The 18,235-nt window shown below is 44.0% G+C and overlaps 1 protein-coding gene and 1 long non-coding RNA gene across 10 annotated transcripts in view; one reads left to right on the top strand and one right to left on the bottom strand.

Annotated features, from left to right (window-relative positions):
- RET (ret proto-oncogene) overlaps nt 1-18,235 on the bottom strand; it is a 121,421-nt gene that overhangs the window by 78,130 nt on the left and 25,056 nt on the right. For 3 of the 5 annotated variants that reach the window (XM_083502404.1, XM_083502405.1, XM_083502406.1), the window contains 3 exons: nt 16,419-16,681; nt 14,314-14,927; nt 10,964-11,481 (listed from right to left, as the gene is read on the bottom strand). The exons of 1 other annotated variant lie outside the window; for it this stretch is intronic. In XM_083502404.1, coding sequence (XP_083358530.1) covers nt 10,964-10,971 — 8 coding nt within the window. In that variant the 5' untranslated portion in view covers nt 10,972-11,481; nt 14,314-14,927; nt 16,419-16,681. The remainder of the gene's footprint in view (nt 1-10,963; nt 11,482-14,313; nt 14,928-16,418; nt 16,682-18,235) is intronic. One more of the 5 variants, XM_083502407.1, reaches the window with a different exon arrangement.
- The window catches only part of LOC310706650, a 38,044-nt gene that overhangs the window by 15,072 nt on the left and 4,737 nt on the right, over nt 1-18,235 (top strand). Inside the window, exons 2-4 of one of the 5 annotated variants that reach the window (XR_014526003.1) lie at nt 2,473-2,605; nt 3,580-3,696; nt 5,689-5,814. This is a non-coding gene — a long non-coding RNA (uncharacterized lncRNA). Of the gene's footprint in view, nt 1-2,472; nt 2,719-3,579; nt 3,697-5,670; nt 5,822-18,235 lie in introns of those variants that run through there. The other 4 variants (XR_014526002.1, XR_014526004.1, XR_014526001.1 and 1 more) reach the window with 4 other exon arrangements.

Below are 18,235 nucleotides of genomic sequence, written 5' to 3'. Positions count from 1 at the left end.
GGCAGAGCTGGAGACCAACCCAGGAGCAGAGAAGTTGCAGTGTGCTCAGTATCTGGCTGCCCTTATGGGGACTCTTAGCTGGTTGAGCCCTGTTGCAACATATTCTCTTTAGCTGCCTATGCTCCCTGCTGGAACAAACAAACAACAGTCCAGAATAGAGATGTTCCTGTAGGGTGCTAAGGTACTCAAATGGATGAAGGAACTAATGTGCAAACAAGTATAAGGTAACTAATGTGTAGACAAGCTTCAAATTGGCAAGTCAGCCAAAATAGTTTGCTTCTTCCTGACACTAATGCCCAAGCTCTGTACAGTATATGACTATTTAGATCACTCCATTGATTTTGGCATGTTATCTTTAAACAGTACTTAAGACTATGGTCTGGAATTTGAGACTCTTGGATTCACAAACTGAACCCAGTCTTCTAGGAATGCATATGGTATAGTGGTACCTTGGGTTACCTACGCTTCAGGTTACAGATGCTTCAGGTTACAGACTCCGCTAACCCAGAAATATTACCTCGGGTTAAGAACTTTTTTTCAGGATGAGAACAGAAATTGTGCTCCGGCGTCGTGGCAGCAGCGGGAGGCCCCATTAGCTAAAGTGGTGCTTCAGGCTAAGAACAGTTTCAGGTTAAGAATGGACCTCCAGAACGAATCAAGTACTTAACCCGAGTATGTATTTAAAATTACATACACACAGGCTGGGTAGCATGCAGGCTGTTTAGCCACAATTCAGTATTTCTCATGTCTCAATATATGTCCATACCTTATTTATTTAAGTAGTAGATAGGTAGCCGTGTTGGTCTGCCATAGTCAAAATAAAAAATTCCTTCCAGTAGCACCTTAAAGACCAACTAAGTTAGTTCTTGGTATGAGCTTTCGTGTAATGATGTATGAAAGCTCATACCAAGAACTAACTTAGTTGGTCTTTAAGGTGCTACTGGAAGGAATTTTTTATTTTATTTATTTAAGTTTATACAAACATCAAAGAGACAGATTATCTGCTTTAACCTTTGGGGTCCAGCTCTCTTTACTCCTACATTCTAGATCACTAGATACTGATTGAAGTTTGAAGGTGGTATCTGTTTATGGATGAAAACAAATAGCAACTTGCTGAGAAATAAATGTGCTTGAGTGAAAAATTTACATAATATTGGGCATCTACATAATTTATTCTATTATGGACTTGGAAGAGTTTTGCTTTCTACAATGTGACATTTCAGGGTGTTTTTTGGCTCATACAAAGTAAATCATATTCCCAGTTAAAACCTACAGCCCTTCTTGCAGCAGAAACTGTACCCAACAATAGTAACCACAGGCTAGGTCAGTGTCCACTAGGTCTTCTAAGGGTTTGGTATACAAATACTAGTTTCCACTTATCCTACCATAACCTAGTATGTAGATACAAGACTAATGTGAACCATCAGTCCATGTGACAAACCTAATTTAATAAAGTGGTCTGCCCTATCGATCATGTCCCACTGAATTCAGTATTTCACATAAAAGTGTTGGCTTTTCAATCTTCATATTTCTTGCCATCCAAGAGATCTTTGGTCATAACAAAACTCATCAAGAGATACACCAAAATAGTTAAGCGATAAAGGATTGGGGGCCGGAATTCTGAGGAGGAAACAGAGCCCAAGAGCATTATTTTCTCCCACCACCACAACAAAACTTGAAAAATTGTTTAAAACAATTGAGCCCAATCAGATCATGAGACCACCCCCATTAAACTGGGAAGAGGGCCTTTTAAAAGTGAGGTGGTGGGACCCACCCGAGGCATGACAACCTGAGCATGAAACCAACATCTGATATTTTTATATTCTTTGGGTCTGTCCAGGTTTCTGCACTCTGTGCCCTACAGCGGGTTGGTTCTTCCCTGTCACAACCAGGGATCCACATATGCCTTTCCCCATAGAAGTTGTTTATGTCCTGGGAGAAGGGCCCTGTGTCCCTGTTGGCTAAAGATACTGCATCTGCGGTGAGGAGCAGGGTTTTCACTGCAAATTGCTCTGAGGATACGGAACAACCAACCTTGTATGGTTCGGAACTCTGCTGTGCTTTTAAGCTTTGCAGAAAGGACGCTAAGTCGGCCTCTTCCAAAGTGCCGATGGCTCTTGAACAAGCTTCTAGATCTTTACTGCCATATTGTTGTTGCTGGAAAAGAGTATCGCTTTTCTTTAACGGAACATTGTTTATGAGACTGTGATCTTAGATTTTGTGATATTATGACTGGTATTGGTTTACTGTTTAACTTTGTTAGAAGTTGCCTCCAGTCTTGGAGAAGCAAGAAACAAGCATGAAACAAACATCCCCATCATGATCTATGCCATTTAAAGGAAGTCAACTGTGTGCCCAAAGTCTATTTTCTCTGCCTTTAAAGTGCAGGTCATAACCCAAGCGAAAATTCCAAAACAGTTTGCCACAAAGGAAATGCAAGTGTACTGAAACAGTGATTTTAATCACTTACAGATGATGTGACTTCAAGGCACCCAGCTACCCACAAAAGAGGCTGCCTGCTGCAACTCTGCACGAGACCAAGTTCTGGCCTTCGAAGAACAGTGACTCATGCAGAAACACTGGGGTTGGACTCATCCGAAGGCAGGTAATTCTTACTCCAACACATTTAAGCCGTTTAAAGGAGTAAAGGTCATGAAGCGTGCCTCCAATTTTAACCGAGGAATAAAGGGGGCCACACAGCCAAAAGAAACCTGACAATGCCAGGCCTGCATGTTAGAATCAAGCCTCCAACTAAAACCATAAAAAGCAAGGGATGATTTAGAGCACACCGTGGGGAAGGGATGAGAGCCTTGTTCCTACCACCATGTAGGCTTTTGCTCCGCCATCATTTTGCCAACTGGAGCTCCAAGAACAGAAGAAGCCTTTGCCCGAGGAAAATGTGGCTACTTGGGGAAGAGAGAACACAGGTAAGCAAAGAGTTCAACTCTCACTACCATTCACGCTGCATTTTTAACTGCCCTCTGTCCTGCCCTTGTTTTTAAGAATTCACTGCAAGTCCTATCAAGTCATGCCGTCACTGCAGCTAGTTTGATCCTCAGCTTGCTGGAAAAGTGAAGAAATGATTGACTTACACCAAGACTGGGGAATCTGTGGCCTTCCAGATATCACCGGACTAAAATTCCAATCATCCCCAATGCTGGTGAGGGCTGATGGACACTGGAGGGTTCTCCACCTTAAACTCCAAAGGAAATCACACATTTCCATGAGCCTCCTCTTACCAAACCAGACTGACATCTCAAACAAAAAAACTCCCACCCTGTATCCACTTTTAACCTGGCCCTTGACTTTACCAGTGAACTGACTTTACTGTCTGCTCTCATTACCATTTCCCAGAAGTGGAGATTATAATATATGTTAGGCTCTTTCTTTCTTCCAGCATGGGGGGGAGGGGAGACGACATTGAGAGAGACCATTTAAAAAGGGATTTGTTCAGCTAAAAGAAGCTAAGGACACACGGCACTCGTGCATTCAGCACTCTGTAATACGGTTTGAAAACATGCGTTGTCTAGGTTGTCACCCTGACTGACAAACGGCTTTCTCCTCCATTAATATTCACAGGGGATGCTTCTTTTTAGCATCATGTGTAAAAAACAGCCTGGCACTTTGCAAAATGGTCTGCAAATAAACCACTTGATGCCAAACTGCTGAATATAGATGTGGACCAGATCAGATCATGTAAGGCAAGATCATCAAGATCTAAGCAGATCTTGCACTACAAAAAAATTCCCTTTATCCAGAGGAATTCCTTTCCTGTTAAAATTAAGAGAAACTTTGCATGCAACCCATAAGTAACCAGAATCTCCTGGGATATTTAGCCATGGGGTAGAGCGGTGGAACAGTATCACCACATCAGTAATACAGTCCAATATTGAACAGAAGCTATACTTACTAAATTAATCCATACTAGTATAATGAATTAAAAGCATTCTGTAGCGCAAAGCAAGCATAGCGGGTGACCACTGGCAACACATGGCCTTGTGGAATGACTGTGTAAGGAGAATTCCAGTTGCAAGTAAAGAACCAATATTTTACAGTACAGCAGAGATTTAACTACCGGTATATGTCACTGATATGTTTATGAAGTTATACATAGTTTAGTTTTCGTCATAAAAGCAAATAATTAAAATAAATAAATAAAAGCATTCCACACAATGGCTATTTCTGTCTTCCAACTTTAACAAAGGAAGACCTATACAATGTGTGTTTTCTACGATCAATAGCTGTTATTATGAATCCCTACTGCAGAAAAAGTTTATTACTAAATCGAACATGTCTCCAGAATACTCAGTGGCTATAGGCCTTGTTTGTACCTAAAGCTATGAAGGGAAAGGTTAGTCTGAACCTGAGCCCTATCTATAGTTGCTGCAGCCTGAAACAATACACAAGCTGAAACACAGCTTTTCTCCAAAATTCACATATATGCTGTGCTGTTCACCAACCAAATAATATTTAGGAAAATGCCTAAAAGAGGGGAAGGGGGCACAAAATAAATATATTGGTTAAGTTAATACACAGATGTGTATTAGTGGAAACTGCTTGCAAAACTGTGTAGTCAAAACTACATATAAAACTTGTGTGCTAAAATAAAGTCACTAAAATGCTAAAATGGGGATCTTTAAAAACAAGTAACAAATTGCAGCAAAATTCAGAGAACTGAATTTAAGATTAGCCATTATTCACTCAGGATTTAGCACAAGGCAATTAATAAGCAGTTTCGGTAGCTCCCCCCCCCCCAACTTGGTTTTGACCCAATGGTGGGCTGTTGACTTTAACACCAATGATTCCTGGTCCACCAACTGGTTAATTTAAATTAGGGGTGGGGAACCTCCAGCCTGGGGCTAAATTTGGCCCAATGTGGCCCTCAATAACTTCCTATGTGGCCCTTGGGACTCTTCCCAGGCCACGCCTCCTTCTGAGGCCACAGCCCTTCCCGGTACTATTTGACACCCTCCTCAAATGCCTTGAACTGTGCCTGGTTGCCTGAATGGAGGATGATGACGTGTGTAGGAACTTCTAGTTTTTGTGGTGCTGGAATGTACAAAGTACAAATGTAAGAGTCATATTTGTGTCTCCCACCCCATTTTCTTCACCTCTGGTCCTGCCCACCAATAGGATCTGGCTCCCCATAAGGTTGCCCATAAGGTAACTGGGGCCCTCGGGCTGAAAAAGATTTCCCACCTCCGTTGGTGAAGAGCCTTATTCACAGTAGAACAATATCTGCCTATAGTAATTATTCTATAGGGGTGGGGAACCTCAAGGGAAACCTTCCTGGTGCAGAGGCCACATCCCAGAGGTAGGTAGGGCCAAAGGCAAAAGTAGACAACAAGTGTGACTCCCGCCATTGCAAAATAGGCTACATTCAGGCAACACAAAAGTCAGAAGTATCAACACACACCCCTCCATCCTGTTAAGGCAAGCAAGCAGTACAGTGGTACATCGGGTTCAGAACTTAATTCATTCTGGAGGTCCGTTCTTAACCTGAAACTGTTCTTAACCTGAGGTACCACTTTAGCTAATGGGGCCTCCCACTGCCGCACGATTTCTGTTCTCACCCTGAAGCCAAGTTCTTAACCCAAGGTACTATTTCTGGGTTAGCGGAGTCCATAACCTGAAGCGTCTGTAACCCGAGGTACCACTGTATCACCACAGCTTGCCTTCTCTGGGCAGGAATCTCTGGAAGGAGCAACAGTGAATCACGGGAGCTCAGAGAGCAGTCTGTAGTGGTGCAGTCCAGGCAAGTGAAAAGCTGCCCTGAAATGCTAGCGACTTTGAATAAACCAAAGACGCATTACAATCCGAGCACAAGCCATATTTCTTTTCTCTAACCTTCAGTATGGATTAGAGATAAAGGCTTTTTGTCTTACTGGTAGCAGCCTAAGATTTCATTGTTCTATAAAAATAATAATGAGCTCATGACTAATACCTGACGGTCCATAAATTAAATAAATAAAAACATCCCAACAAAAAACAACATAAAAAGATCAGGCGTACATGTTCCTCATCATTTTTCCGCGTCAACTATTAATTTTATTTATAAAGCATGGTGTGTGGAGAGGGCGGGGGGCGGGTGTGCAATCCTGCAGTTGGCATTTGGCTGGCTTAGTCACCAAGTGGCATAAGCGCCATTGCCACTGGTGGAGAGGAAGGCCTACTGTCAGGGTATCACCTATGTCCTCTGCCAACAGTGTGGGCCAAAACAGGACATTCCTTGTGGCTGTCAGGGCAAGTTCCATGAATAATGCCAATGATTCAAAGCTGGCCCCACATGCTCCCAAATGGGCATCAAAGCTATGCCAGCCCTGGGACTGGCCTACTTATCGCCCTTTGTGAAAGAAACAGAAATGGGAACAGCAGCCACAACACCACCACCTCCTGCCCAGGGCAGGGCTAGTCAGCAGGACTTTGGGTGTGTTGGCTGCTGAGCCACACACAACAGAACTGCTCTTTGTTACATGCTTCTCTGCATATGATGAAAACATCCATCAAAGCCAAACGTTTTAAAACCTGTGTGGCCCAGAGCCTGCAGCAGCAAAATTCCCATTTAGAATCCGTCGTCTCTGAAGTACTTCTCAAATAAAAAATGCTTTAACTTCCCAACAAAAAGGGCACACACAAAAAATCTGTCGTACTTATGAGTTCCATAAGGAGGGCATCCCAAACTGTGAAACCATTGTCCTGTGCCCTCATTGTTCCAACGTCAGTCGAAGAGCGTATACGAAGTGGGGGGGGGGGCTGGCCAGCCCAAGACATGCTGGTGTCTGAGGCAGAACAGCAAATGAAACCCCCTGCCTCGTGCACCATCAAATCGGGGTGCATTAAGTATCAAGGCTGGCCAGGTTATTTTAGCACCCAAGACACAAAGCATTACAAGCAGCTCTCCCTGGGATTAAAAAATACAATACATTTAACGTCCATTTGTTGCCCGTTCACAATTCCCAAAATCAGCTGTCTGAAGGCAGCCACCTCACCCTATGTAAAAGGAGGGCTGGCTCTCTCAGCAGCTGATTGGAGAGGTATATATGGGGAAATGCTCTGTAAAGCAGGGGTTTCCAAATTGTGCTTTGCGGTCCACCAGTGATCTGCATGCCTCATTCAGGTGGTCCATTGTTGTCTGCCTGTGAAGAACAGCAGGAGCAGGGGCTGGGAACAGTTGGCGCAGTGCATTAAATATTCACATTGATTTTAATTGTATTTTTTCTGCTTCTATTAGTTTTCATACGTGTATTTTATTATTTGCTGAATCCAAACTGCAACACAATAAAATACAATATAATAAATAAAAGAAACAAACAAAACAAACAAAAACGCACACCCTAGCACAGCACATGGCATTACAATTGCTACAGAAGGCAAAAAACCAACCAACCACCATTAAGGGGTCTATCAAGACCCCCAGAAATTCTCAAGCGGTCCATGGGGGGAGGGGAGTTTGGGAATCACTGCCCTAAAGTACAGTACACATGTAATGTTTTTACTTTTTAGAGGTACATCTAAGTTCACCCAAATATGACAAGTCAGTGTTTTGAAAACACCTACATCACCCAGGCACACTCAGAGACAGGGATTGGGGGCTTGCTCAGAGGCAAATGCAGCTTGGCTACTGGGTAGCAGGGGAACTGGCCCTACCTAATTGGTCAAAGATCAATAAATCTGGGTGGGCAGCCTTCAAAATTCATCCAGAAGTCTACAGTACTTTCCTGTTACCTATGTGGATATTTCAGCAACATAAATAGGAGCTGGTGTCACACCTCTTTCCGACTTCATTTCTCCCACACAATAGGCACCTTTTGTGCTAGACACCCTGCATTCCTAATTAACATTGTCCTAATAAGCATCTGCAGCTATGTTGACTCAAAAATTTAAAATGGCATTAGTCATCTACTGAAGTCCACAAGCGGAAAATGTGCACCTAAGGAAGCTAACTTTGTTACTTTGCTGAGGAAGGGGGCACTTCCAGTGGCAAGTTTGTTTTCAAGCCTCATGAGGCAGGAGGCAAGAGTCTCGCATGTGAGACAGGGGCAGCAATTGGACTTCAGCCCCACTTTAGAATGTTATCTCCTGACATTGACTCTTAACACTCATTCATGATGCTTTTGACTAGAATAAATATTTAGTCAATGCAATAAATAAAATGATTAGCAGACTTCAGTTCACATGAAGCTCAACTAAGATAACGAGGAGAAAAGACGGTTAGATAAAAAGACTCAGCCATGCCTCCTGTTGGACCCACAACCTGAATTTGGTATTTAAGATCAATCAGCTTCGGTGAGTAAGGAAGGAGGAAACTGAGCAGCATTTGCAAATGCTCACTAAAAGGAAGTTCAGAACTGGCAAGCATTCAAATATAAGTGTGCTGCATCTTGCAGTTCTCTAGAACAACCTCTGGTCCTATACAAACCAGTGTCGTGGGGAGTTCTCCTGTGCAATGCCACCTCCCATATTTCGGGGTTTGTAGTTAATTAAGCTACTGAAATGAATGGGAGCTGCAAGCTCCTGCACATTTAGATACTGGTTAAACAGGAGAACTTTCCCTTGCATTGTTCCCTTACTGCAGTTTTCGCCATTGACCATTGGTATTTTTCGCCAGATCTCCTACACCTGCAATTCCAGCCCACACACAAGAAAATCTGTGTTCTTTTCCTTTCTATCTAGATCTGCATTCAGCATGGCACATGCTGCTAGACAGGTGTTAAGTTACATGGGGGCAGCATTACCCAGCACACAAATACAGCAATGGGCACATCGGTAGCTGCTAAATTTCTGCTTCTCATACACACAAGCTCTGAAAGAGAAAAAAGTTCTGACATACACAAACACACCCCAATTCACAAGTGGCACAATCCAGACTCACAAGCATTCACAGCATTACTTCTGAAAGAACCCTTCTAGCGGTTTTCTATTTGTTAAAACCAATAACCCAATTCTGCAGCCAATAACCCAATTCTGCGCACATTTGCCAAGAAGCAAGTTCCATTGAATTCAATGGGACTTAATCTCAGGTCAATTCCACAGTATTGTCATCTAAGAAGCTTTGATATTTAAAGCAGATGGGCTATTTTTGAAAATGTGTTTCTATTCTTCATCCAGTATGCAGATGCCAAGAACATAAAAGCATAAAGGTTACAAACATTAAAGAAGTAAAGAAGGCGGCAAATTAATGTTAAAGGGAGAAACATATTCAGTTTCTGGATTAGCATTTGCACTAAACCATATTCAGTTTAAAGGAGGAGACCTAAAAGCAGCTTCCAAATTAATTTGTGATAAATATGATGAAGCATTTTACAGTGAAACATCAGTTTCCAAAACATGAACATGTGTATTCAAAAAACAACAACACTGTACTGCTGGGGGGGGGAAAGGATTTTGGGAGAATGATAATATACTGTCCTTCCCTCTCCCCTCCTTCCATTTCCACCCATACCACCAATATTTAGATTGTAAGCTCCTATGGGCAGGGACCTGTCTATTTTGCCGCCGCTGGCATTATCTAGAGAATAATACAAAGAGGCATAGCCTAAGCAAAAAATCTCTATTAAACACATTTCTGAAAACATTCAGTACACTTTTGAGTATAAAGAGAAAACAGGGCTTTAAAATGTTTGCATTCTATCGATTTTGACCTTGGTGTTATGGTTTCAAGCTACAAATACCAACTGAAGAGGCACAGAAGTTTAGATTGAATGATGAACTTAAGGAAGATCTGAAATAGGGTAAGGGGCCCCGGGTATTCTTAAGAAATGTGTAAGGCAGAAGAAGAAAAGGCTTGGGTAAGTCAATCAGTGCTTCCAAGACTCAAACCAAAACCTCCTTTTTTCACTGTTTTTAACTGATGGCTATTTAAAACCACTGTGAACTGGTTTAAAATTATTAACCACGACCCAGCATTCAGCAAACGATCCTCCTCTAGATCAGCCACTGAAGTTTACCTGAAAAAAGGTATTCCTTTGTTTTGGCTTTTGTTATTTTGAATGATTTAAAGGGGACCCTCACCCCGGGAGAGTGCGAACAAGTTTCTTTACAACACACAAACTTTGATTTATTCACGTAAACATCAGAAACGCTTTGGCAAACACGGCCAGATGGAGGGGAGGAAGATAATGGCTTTTTCTGTTTGCCTTAGAAACTAAACAGCTGCGGGAAGCATCATCTGTGTGGCGAGCCAATAACTTTTCATCTTGTAGGCTCTTCCATTTATCAACCTGAAGCCAATTTAATTTGATGATGGTAGGGAGAGAGAAAGATTTTGTTTTAAAGGTCTTTCATAAACTTTTAAAAAGTCATTCCCCCTTTTTGCATCTTGATTTGTTTGAAATCAGGGTTTATACACAAGTATGATGAGATTGTAAAAAGAAAAAGAAATAAAAGAGTAAATCAAGAGCTAAAAATCACAGGCATATTAAGGGGTGGGGTCGTTTCGGAGCACAGTCTGTCATCACCAGGAAGGGTGATCCGAGTAAAAGTTAAGCATTTTAAGACGGTAATCCGAAACACATTTCCTAAGACATAAGCCCCCTTCCCCAATACAGAGAGCCTTATTTCCAAATAAACACACACGACGTCTGCAGTCCTATGCCTACTCAGTCAGGAGTAAGCCCCACTGAACTCCCTGGGACACACAACTCAATCCTATGTTTCTTCGGAAGCAGCACTTAGTTCAATGGGGCTTACTCCCGAGCAAGTGTACTTCTTAGATTGGCTTCCTTAGACACGAGTAAACATGCGTAAAACGGGGCTGCAACACACCCACGGATCTCAGCAGAGTAAAGCCGAGCAGGTGCTCAACGCTCTGCACAGAAATCCACGGAACGAGCGAGGAGGCAGCTGTACGTTTACAAGGAAACGCATCTCACTGAGAGTATATTCAATTACCGTAACGCGTTAACTTTGGCTGAATCGTGCCCTAACCCAGTGCGAAGAGGGTTTCCCCATCAGATCTACTTACCCTCGCATAGGACGACGACACTTAACGCCCAACGGGCTAAAGGCATCTTTCCCCCTCGCAATAATCCCATCGCCTCTCCGAACTTCTTCGACGGCAGGGAAGAAGTCTTGGCAAGGCTCTCTGGAGTTCAAACGTGCACGAGATAAGATAGTTCTCCGCGCTCCCTCCAAAGCAGGCGCTTGGGTCTTGGGTGGGGAGACGACAGTCCGCTCCTCAGTCAGGTCGCCCCATCCTCCGAAGGGTCTCCAGATCCCCCTCTTCTCACTTGCGGCTGCCAAACGCCAACAAGACCAAGGGCTCGACTGGAAGGGGGGGGGTCCCGTCTGCTCCTGCCGGCGAAGAGCCGCGCTTGGGGCGCCTCCCAGGTCTCTACTCTCCCCAGAAATCGAAAGAGAGGTAGAGACCCAGAAGCACGCACGGACGAGGCGGATTCAGCCCACCTGCCTAGGCAGCACTGGCTCAACTCCCGTTGGTCTTTAGCCGCCCATCGGAGTCTACGGGGTGCTTCTTCATTGAATCTGGAACAGAGGATGAGGGGGGAGAGAGATCTGAGCGGGTTCAGACCGTGGTGGGGGAAAAAGTGGAAATTAAGATCTGCTCCGTTCGCTTCCAAAGCGGCTGGCGCTCTCAGGAACTGCACGGCTGCATTGATCTTCTCCAAGTGCACTTTGCAGCGCCCCCTCCCAGGCGAAGGGGGAAAGGATGCCGCTCCGACGCCTCCCTCCAGCCGGGAATGGAAGGAGTTCAGTCGCTCTGCTCCGCAAGATCTAAGAGCAGCTCGGCTTTTGTGCTGAGCGAGGGGCGGTGGTGCTGCTGGCTGCCGCCTGGGGTGGTCTGGGCCAGCTGGGAACTTGCCGGGGTCCTTGCGGCGGAGCTGCCGTGCGCCTAATGAGGCTGCTGGCAGGCAGGCACAGAGCGAGCGAGCGAGCAGGGCTGTTCCCCCTCCTCGCGGTGGAGCTGCTGCGCGGATGGCTCGGTCCAGGCAGCAAATGGACAAGCCGCTCTCTTTCTCCCCCCACCCCAAGTTAATGAACAAATTGCAGCAGCGGGGGGGGGGGAGGAGTGTGAAACTGATCAGGGGGCAGGGCGCCTGGCTGCAGAGGCAGGAAGGGACCCACCGAAGGGGGCCGAAAAAGAAAAACGGGGGGAGGGATCAAATCTTAAGAAAGGAGGGCAGAGTCAAGGGGAAGCTCAGGACGGCTTTGCTACAGGTGCTGCTGCTGCAAACTCCAGGTGTAGGAAGTTTGGGAGGGCGCCTAATGCAAAAGACCAGCATTTGGAAACGCAACTGGTCCTTGCATAATTTGCGCAACGTTTTAAAAACGAAAGCACCCAGCAGTTGGGAGATGGGGCTGCATCCATACAGCTTCCAGGCGCAGAGGCCGGGGACGCCGTCATCTGCTCCCTTCGCCGGGCTTGGTTGCAAGATAGCAAAAGCAGAGTGGAAGGCTTGGCTCTTGAAAAATGGCCGGAGGGGTTGGGACAAGCCCAGAGCTGGGTGCGGAAGGTTGGGCCTGCAAAATCGAGGCAAAAAGTAGGGATGGGGTTGAACCGGGAGGACACCCAAACAAACATGCAGAAAGGAGTTACCAAAAGATCTGGAGCAGGGTAGGGGGGCGGGGAAGAGAGGTGATAGAGCAACAGCAGCCTGTCCTCTGTAACTACATCTTAATACGAAGGTACCGATTTCAGAATAGTAACTTGCCCCGCCCTGGATACATTAAACATGCTGAATAATTAATTGCTGGGGAAACAGATATTTTTGTCTGATGGTGAGAGGATGCTTAAGAGTAGGCAAGCTACCTGGCAGATGCCCAAAGTAGCCTAGAATGTATGCCCGCAACTGCTGCTTATTAGTGTAACACCACTTTTGAACCACAAATGAGGGGGGGCACTTTTCTCAACCTATTAGCTTTCCCAGCAAGCCATCAATACTCAGCTAAAAGCCCCAGCAAACGTTGCATGCATTGCGGAATGGAAGCACTTGAGTGCCTCAGCCACTTCTGTTGCATAATGCCAACACCATCTCTGTAGTTCCCTCTGTGTACAATTTCTTTTTCAGGGGAGAAAAGTTGGGTGAACTTTCCACACTGGGACCTGTCCCTTTTTTGGAATATGTTGAAAGAAGTTGACAGGGCTTACTCTCAAGTTAAGTGTACTGGGGATTTTCACAAGCCTTAAGAATAAAAATTTGAAAATTGGTGTTTGAAAACACCTACATCATACAGGCACACTCATCAGAGATGAGTGCATATGCAGCAGCAAACCCAGCTTAGCTGCTGGGTAGCAAGGGAAATGGCACTACTCGCTTGGGTGAAGATCAATCCATAGGAATGCTTTTCGGCTTCTGGAAGTTTCAGATAACATTATGCATTCTTGCCCAGGAAGCATTACTTAGATACTCTGCAAATGTTATGAGCTTTCGTGTGCATGCACACTTCTTCAGATACACACAATGTGTATCTGAAGAAGTGTGCATGCACACGAAAGCTCATACCAAGAACTAACTTAGTTGGTCTTTAAGGTGCTACTGGAAGGAATTTTTTATTTTGACTATGGCAGACCAACACGGCTACCTATCTACTACTGGAACCATGGAAGGCACCACATTGAGCCGCATGAAATGGAAGTCCATCAACCTCAGTGTATCTGAAGAAGTGTGCATGCACACGAAAGCTCATACCAAGAACTAACTTAGTTGGTCTTTAAGGTGCTACTGGAAGGAATTTTTTATTTTGACTATGGCAGACCAACACGGCTACCTATCTACTACTGCAAATGTTATGTTTATGTTCCCGAGAAACCCTAAGAATAGTTACTAAAACCACTCAGTATTATGGAGCCCTAAATGAATGCACACACCAGTAAGAATCTGTTCATATCTGCAAGTATCCAGTCTAGGAATTCACAAAGTCTCTGTCATGAGAAATAAATATAAGGAACTATAGGGTCCAGAGTAGCTTGAAAGCTGCATCTCTGCAGGATTTACTGCTCTGAGGTCCCTTACCCCACTCCAAGAACCTGGAAGGTGGGTAATTGAGCCATATGCCTGCATCATGTTCAATTCCATAATTCCCCACCCTCAGATATGCCATAACTGCTCTTTCCCTTAAGGGAGTCTACAAGAGTCACCTCCCCTGAACTTGTCTCCTTCCAATCTGGAGTCATGAGAAGCACAGTGATTCATACAAATCTTACAAAGCGTGAGGAATTCTTACTCTTTCACACTGTATTTTTATGCTGTGTACCACCCTGAAATCTACTGATGAAGGGCAATATAAAGAAGAAGAAGAAGAAGAAGAAGAAGAAGAAGAAGAAGAAGAAGAAGAAGAAGAAGAAAGTATACTTGCCTTGTGGTGAGGAAGTATGACAAGTTTGGAAAATACTTCTCTGGCTGGCCTGACTGCTGATGCAAAACAAACCTAATGATGACATCAGTAACTTTACTGTCACTGTTTGTCAGCAGCTCCTCTTGCTTTTGGATCACAAGTCTATCCAATTTTCAGAGCTATTGGAAACTGTTCTCGAGTGCTGCATTGGAATTGCACACAGGGTACACCATGTGCCAGATGAGCAATAGCAGGTGATGCTGCTGTGCCTGAGTCAGTGATTACAAAATGTAGAACAGTCTTTTCTCATAACCAAGCAGCTATCTCTTCTTCCAATAAAACCAAGCTACCAGGAGTTATTGATTGCTTAAAAACAAATGGAACATTTGCTGTGCCTTGTTACACTGTGGGTTGTGATCACTCCCTTCTCTGTGTATGCCTTGGAATGTTTCCTTTTTGGTTTCACTTTCATTTTGCCATCGGTCCTGTGTTGTAGAGTGATTCCTTCACTTGCTGTGTTGGCCAAGTCTTCTCTGCTTGGAATAAATGAAGGAGGTTGTGCTAGGTGTCTTTATGGCTGTAGGCAATTTGCTGCTTCTGTGATTCCTCATGCAAGCACATGTCTGGAATCCCATCTGGGGAAAAGCAAATGGGGTAGATTTCTGAACAAAATCACCTCTCCTAAAGCTGATTTTATTTTTTATTTAGAACAGCCATTGTGGCTTCCTTTGTATGCAACATATAGTCTGCCCCCAACCCCAACTCTCTGTTATGCTGTTTTCATCAGCCAAGGCGGTGGCAACTTTGCCCTCCTTGAAATATCTAAAGACTAGAATGACTTTCGCTTATTCAAGGAACACCTAGTGTACCTATTGATTGATCAGGGTTTATGAGCCTTTTGATTACTTTAGCACTACTTCCCTCCTTCCCACCCATGTGTGTTGTGTGTTTCACATTGCAAGTCTGAAGGCAAGAACTGTCTCTTTACAGGTTTTTGCAAGCTCTTTGGGAAAAGAGCAGGGTGAAAATGCTTTAAATAAACAACTGAAACACCCACCCACCACAAAATTAGTAGAAAATGAGGACTTCATTCACGACACATTAAAAAACCAAATGGAGAATAACAGAAAATCTAATCACAGACTATCTGAATGCAGTGCAGACATTTTCTGCAATGATCACAGCCATGTATCTGCTAATATCATCCTCTAGGCCTTCAGTCTATCATGTTTATGTGCCATTTAATCAGATCCAAAGGCTCTCATGGTTGGTCAATTCTCAGCCTATTTCATCATGTAGTAATGCCTGCATTGCTTGAGCAACTGAGGCATGGTAGGTGACTGTACAGCTGCCCATGATATATTTGTCTGACCAGTTAAACCAAGCTCAAGCAGTCTGAGAAGCCAATAAACCTCAAAGCTGCCCTAACAAATAATGAAGTTTGTTACTGACTCCATTTCTGGATCTCCAGCCTACATCCGCAGACTGTTCTAGGCTCTGCATTGATCCACCAAATTCTCTTCTGGCTCTACATAGGACTGACAACTCATCCTGAACCACAACTCCATCCTGAGAGGCTAGCTGTTGTTTACCACAGAAGTTTGGGAAGGGTTGTAGCTCACTGGTATAGAGTGCCTGCTTTGCATTCAGAAGATCTCAGGCTTGTTCCCCAGCAATTGCAATTTCTGCTGCATTTCCCCATCCAGGTAATGCTGAAAATGTACCTTTATTTGCTAACCTTCACATCCACAACCCCATGCAAAGTAGCTAACCTGCGGCAAAGTCTCCCCTGCCATACCTTTCATAAATAGCCCTAATCAATCAAGTCTGTTTCAGCTTCCTTCAATTTTATTTTAAAAAGCAACAACAAGCATCATTTCCATTAATAGAAAATATTAGTCCATCCTGCAGTGCTTACCTAAGTAGCAAAAACATTAAACTTTGGAAGCATAAAATATAAATGATCTATATTGAGCAGTGAGGTCACTGCTGAATCATAGTCCTAGTCAAACGTAGGTCATAATCAAAGTACTAAAAAGCCTGCAGGTCATCATCTGGTCAAAACCTCTGCTCTACACAGAGATGGGCACTAAGAGGCCCATTGACTTTCCCAACGTAGAGCATACCTCATCTGATCGGAGAGAATGGATAGCTGGTTTGTTGAGGGAGCACACCAGAAGGAAACGGAAGCTCCCTGTGGGTCACAGAAGCATTCCTGAATCCAGGATAAAGCTATACCGGTGGGAGGTGCAGTGCACAGAACCAGAAGAGACAGCCTTGCTTCCAGGAACTATGATGGAGTGACAAGGATTTGAGCCAATGTGACTGCAGCGTGGAGCGATGAATTTATATGCATTCGTATTTTGCACAAATGGCTTCCCGCAGTCTCCTTAAAAAAGAAAAGAAAAAACAGCCCAAAGTGAACTCAGCAACTCTGAGGGAGGACACAATATTATTCATTTATTCTACTGCTGTGATCTTCGGATGAAAGGCGGTATACAAATTTAATTAATAATAAAAATAACATTGAATAACAATGTATTGGGGTGGGGTGCCCAAAATACTTCGCTTTATTTCATTCATAAATAAAACAACCAACTAGTAATACAGATCAGCAGTTGGAGGGTCAGGCAAATATAGGGGCTCACATAAAAGGCCATTAAGTGGCTGTGTTTACATGTAATCATAATCCAAGAAAAATGGCTTTGTAAACCAAGCCAGATCTGCTTGCTGGTCTAAAACCATTCTTGTTGGCTTATGCATCCTGGCTTATTAGGACAAAGAAAACCACAACCTCAGGCTCAGATGTAATGCTAAGCTATCCTCTTCCTGCTTTGCCTGCCTGCACCAAAAGAGAAGCAAAGTGAGGAGTTCATGCACCGTGCGGTTTGTTAAGCCAAACTTCTTGGCTTACTGTTACAGGCCAACATGGGTGGTGAGTTAATGGTTGAGCTGAGGCACACAGGCCTAGTCCTTATGGAGGTTATAAGCCTGAATTTCAGAACCTACCATGCCACAGTTCAGAACTGTGGGTAGCAGCTCACATGATCGTATGTTCCTGCTTTCAAAAACATCTTCATAAATAAAACTAGCATGTTAAGTAGAAGGCCAGCACCTCCGTCTTGAAATCAGCTTTCCAGCTCTCTATTTGATGCTTTCCGAGAAACGATCCCTCTTCTAATCAACGCTATCCCTACCATGTAGGATAACTGTTCCCGCTATCTACAAAACACTGTTGCTCACCATCCTCTGCTCACACCTAACTTCTAGAAAACAGAGCTCTCTCTATTTCTTTCCATCACGTTATATAGCAAAAAAAAAAAAAAAATCACACCCTCCAAATTACAAAGATATTGCAAATGATGGCTGCTAATTTTGCCCATTGGTTTGCAGATTGGCAGATGACATAACCCACAAAGCCCACAGACTTCCTGTGCTGTGTTGGCTTCAGATCCCAATCAACAATGAGAACAGCATGAAGGAACTTTCTCTACATTCCCAGTCCTGCTAAGCTGCCTTACTTGGAGGCCCCAGTCTGGCCCCACCACAAAGAAACATCCCTGCCTTCCCCAGGTTATGCCCTCTAATGTTTTCTGGATACACCATGCCAGTAGGGCCCAAATACTCTAGGCTGCATTTCTATATTCTTTCATGAGACTTACTTCAGCGTTGACATAGGCTGCAGTCCTGTGCAAAGATACTGAGAGTAAATCCCACTGAACTTAAGAAAACCACCCACACCGTTAACCTTGAAGGCTTTCGTTTAAGTTGTGCCTTTGGGTAAGGAAGCCCAGGGTCCTTACAAATTGCTGAAATGGCTCATATAAAATAGGGGTTTTTTGCATTCAAGAAAGATTTGCTTGCTTATTTTTGCATGCTGGGAATCTGTAGAGACAGTCTGAGAGCTGGAAATTAACAGAGCAGGAAAAGTAGAAACTAATGA

Source organism: Podarcis liolepis, assembly GCF_965112155.1.
Source record: "Podarcis liolepis genome assembly, chromosome: 5".
Lineage (NCBI taxonomy): Eukaryota > Metazoa > Chordata > Lepidosauria > Squamata > Lacertidae > Podarcis > Podarcis liolepis.
This window is presented reverse-complemented; position numbering and strand designations above follow the sequence as displayed.